This window comes from Penaeus chinensis, chromosome 35 (assembly GCF_019202785.1).
Source record: "Penaeus chinensis breed Huanghai No. 1 chromosome 35, ASM1920278v2, whole genome shotgun sequence".
NCBI classification, from domain to species: Eukaryota; Metazoa; Arthropoda; class Malacostraca; order Decapoda; family Penaeidae; genus Penaeus; species Penaeus chinensis.
In genome coordinates this window covers 9,896,440-9,898,939 of record NC_061853.1, presented here as the reverse complement: position 1 = coordinate 9,898,939, position 2,500 = coordinate 9,896,440, and the positions used below count along the sequence as shown (strand labels likewise).

Here is a 2,500-nt window from a genome sequence, read left to right as displayed (position 1 = left end):
AGACATTATCATTATTTCGTAGCCATATCTAGAAGACACGACAATTTACAAGAAAACAAAGAGATAAATTACCTTGGTATTTGAACTTCCTCTCAATAGGGCGGCCTGTGGCAGGGGAACATTGAGCAATTCTGCAGTAATAGTCGTGTAATTTACTAAACTGACGCTTTAATCTGGAAATATAGTTCAGCATCAGTTGGGAATTTAAGAAAAAAAAAACAAAAAAAACTTTAGCTAGTTTCTATACATTCAGACAAGTTTTGAAGATTATTCATAATTGTATGTCATTTTCAAACACAAAACCTTTTAAACAAAGGATATCTTAAATAATAATCATGAAATCGTTTTACCTAATCTATAACAAAATTTCTCATGTTCTATTAATCCTTTATGACTTCCATACGATATTCACAAATACATTTCCTACCTTTCCTCTACCAAATAGGCAGAGTTGTCTTCATCATCTAAATCTACTTCTGCTTTCTCCAGTTCTTTAATCTTATCCGATATTTCCTGGAAAGTTGAGGGAGTCACCATCAATACCTCTTGACATTAAAAAAAAACTATATATATTCAACTCCTATTCAGGATGATTGATACTAAATTCCCTTAAATTCCCTTGTATTTAAGGGGAGTTTAAAATTCCCTTGTATTTAAGGGGAGTTTAAAATAACAGTCCAAAAAGCAGAAAATCAGAATAAAAGGAAAAACGTATATAAGATACATACAACATTGCAAAAGTTATAAAAAAAAAAAAAAAATCTTTGAATACAAGATAATTTAAAGTTGCAAAAGTTGTACATTTTTTTTTTTTCTCTCTGAATGCAAGGTAATCTTAAGAATTATTTTTTTGAGGCAAATTAGTCCATCTCATACATGTCAGATGTACAACTCACAAAGAGAAGGAAACCACAAGTCACTTTACCTTCATCTTCTTCTCTACTTTTCTCAGTCTTGAATTCCTCTTCTTCTCTTCTTCTGTGAGCTCTACAGCTGGTTCTCCTTCTGCAGCTTCTGTGGCTGTCTCATTCTTGTCCCCTTTTTTCTGTGGAAAATATCACAAAAGGATGAAATAAATAAATAACAATGAAAATAATAATGAAGTCATATTTGCATGCATGAGCTTGGATCATCTCAGGAAAGAACAGCCATGTTTGTGAGAAAACTTGTGGAAAAATATTGATAACATGAAGTCATAGGTTACATTGGTGCTTCCACATGACTAAATATGTTTTGTTACTTAACTTTTTATTCCCTTTTAATATAAAAGTGTTCAGTACATTTAGTCTCAACTGATCACTTTTGACACCTGTACTGCATGATCAAGATACAGCTGCTTTGCGGGACAATGTTCAACAAAGAGCCAAACTCATTTTTAAAAATTACTAATGAGAGCCTAATTTTTTTCTCCTCCCAGCTGGAGTCTGATGAGAAGTTATATGTTAACCCAATGGCACCAGGTACATGCACTGTCCATTGTAGTTATGTTTTATCAACACAGGGCTTCACAAACATTTTGTCACAACGGGTGTCAATATTTGACACGTGTTTACCCTATCCCTTAAATTGCCAGGAAAAATATTTTCCCTTTTAATACTGTTATTATCATTAACAACATTGTTATCATCATCAGTACAATTAACATAATTATCACAACATCATTAACCATAACTCTGATAATAAAAAAATTAAGGGGTAGGGCAAATAGGTGAGATCATGTATAAGAATTAACTCTGGTAAAGTACTTGTGGAGATACATTTATATAAACAAAATAAATAAAATCACTGTGGAAAGGCATGTTTAAATGCCTTCTTAGCTTCAATAGGTTAATGAGCTTCTTGAAAAGTCACATATTCCCCTTCATTTTACTAAAAAAATTAGAAAAAATAAGAAAAATTAATGCATTTGTCCTATTTTCTAACTCACACATAACAAGAGCTCCCACCACCATACCACAAAGTTACCTGCTTGTGGAAACAATTTGAAATGCAGGAATCATGATTTACCCCACTCTGGAGCCACTTTGCCAACATGACTGTTTAGGTAAAGAGGCTTTAAGCCTACTTTCAAAGGGTTGTTTTTCCTTAATGATCAAACCCAGGGCTAAAGACGCATACAATTTTTTAGCGCACACAATTTGGAGCAGGTTTGGCCACACACAACATGATGGGACATCATCCAATCATGAGGGATGATTAGCCATGACATGACACCCTGGAGTGAGTGAGTTAAATGCATCCTTGCATAAGCTACAAGCCATGCACAAACATTGTTTGTTTAAAGCTCCTAAGTAAATAGGGTTCATCATGTTATCACATATCACAAATACATAGCACTTTTAGTAATCACTTCAGTAACAGAGCAGATTTACATGTATAATTTTAAATAAATTTCGGTAAGATAATTAGATGTCACTCATTGTCAGTGAAACTTTCACAATGATGTGATAGGAAGTCACCTGGCATGAATTTAATTACAACACTGTCTGCAATTGAAAGT

General features: G+C 33.2%; 1 protein-coding gene across 1 annotated transcript in view; it reads right to left on the bottom strand.

Annotated features, from left to right (window-relative positions):
* The window catches only part of LOC125044259 (death domain-associated protein 6-like), a 36,705-nt gene that overhangs the window by 8,051 nt on the left and 26,154 nt on the right, over positions 1 to 2,500 (bottom strand). Inside the window, exons 9-11 of the mRNA XM_047640835.1 lie at positions 926 to 1,045; positions 428 to 513; positions 73 to 173 (exon numbers count right to left, since the gene is read on the bottom strand). Of these exons, the coding sequence (XP_047496791.1) occupies positions 73 to 173; positions 428 to 513; positions 926 to 1,045 (307 nt within the window). The remainder of the gene's footprint in view (positions 1 to 72; positions 174 to 427; positions 514 to 925; positions 1,046 to 2,500) is intronic.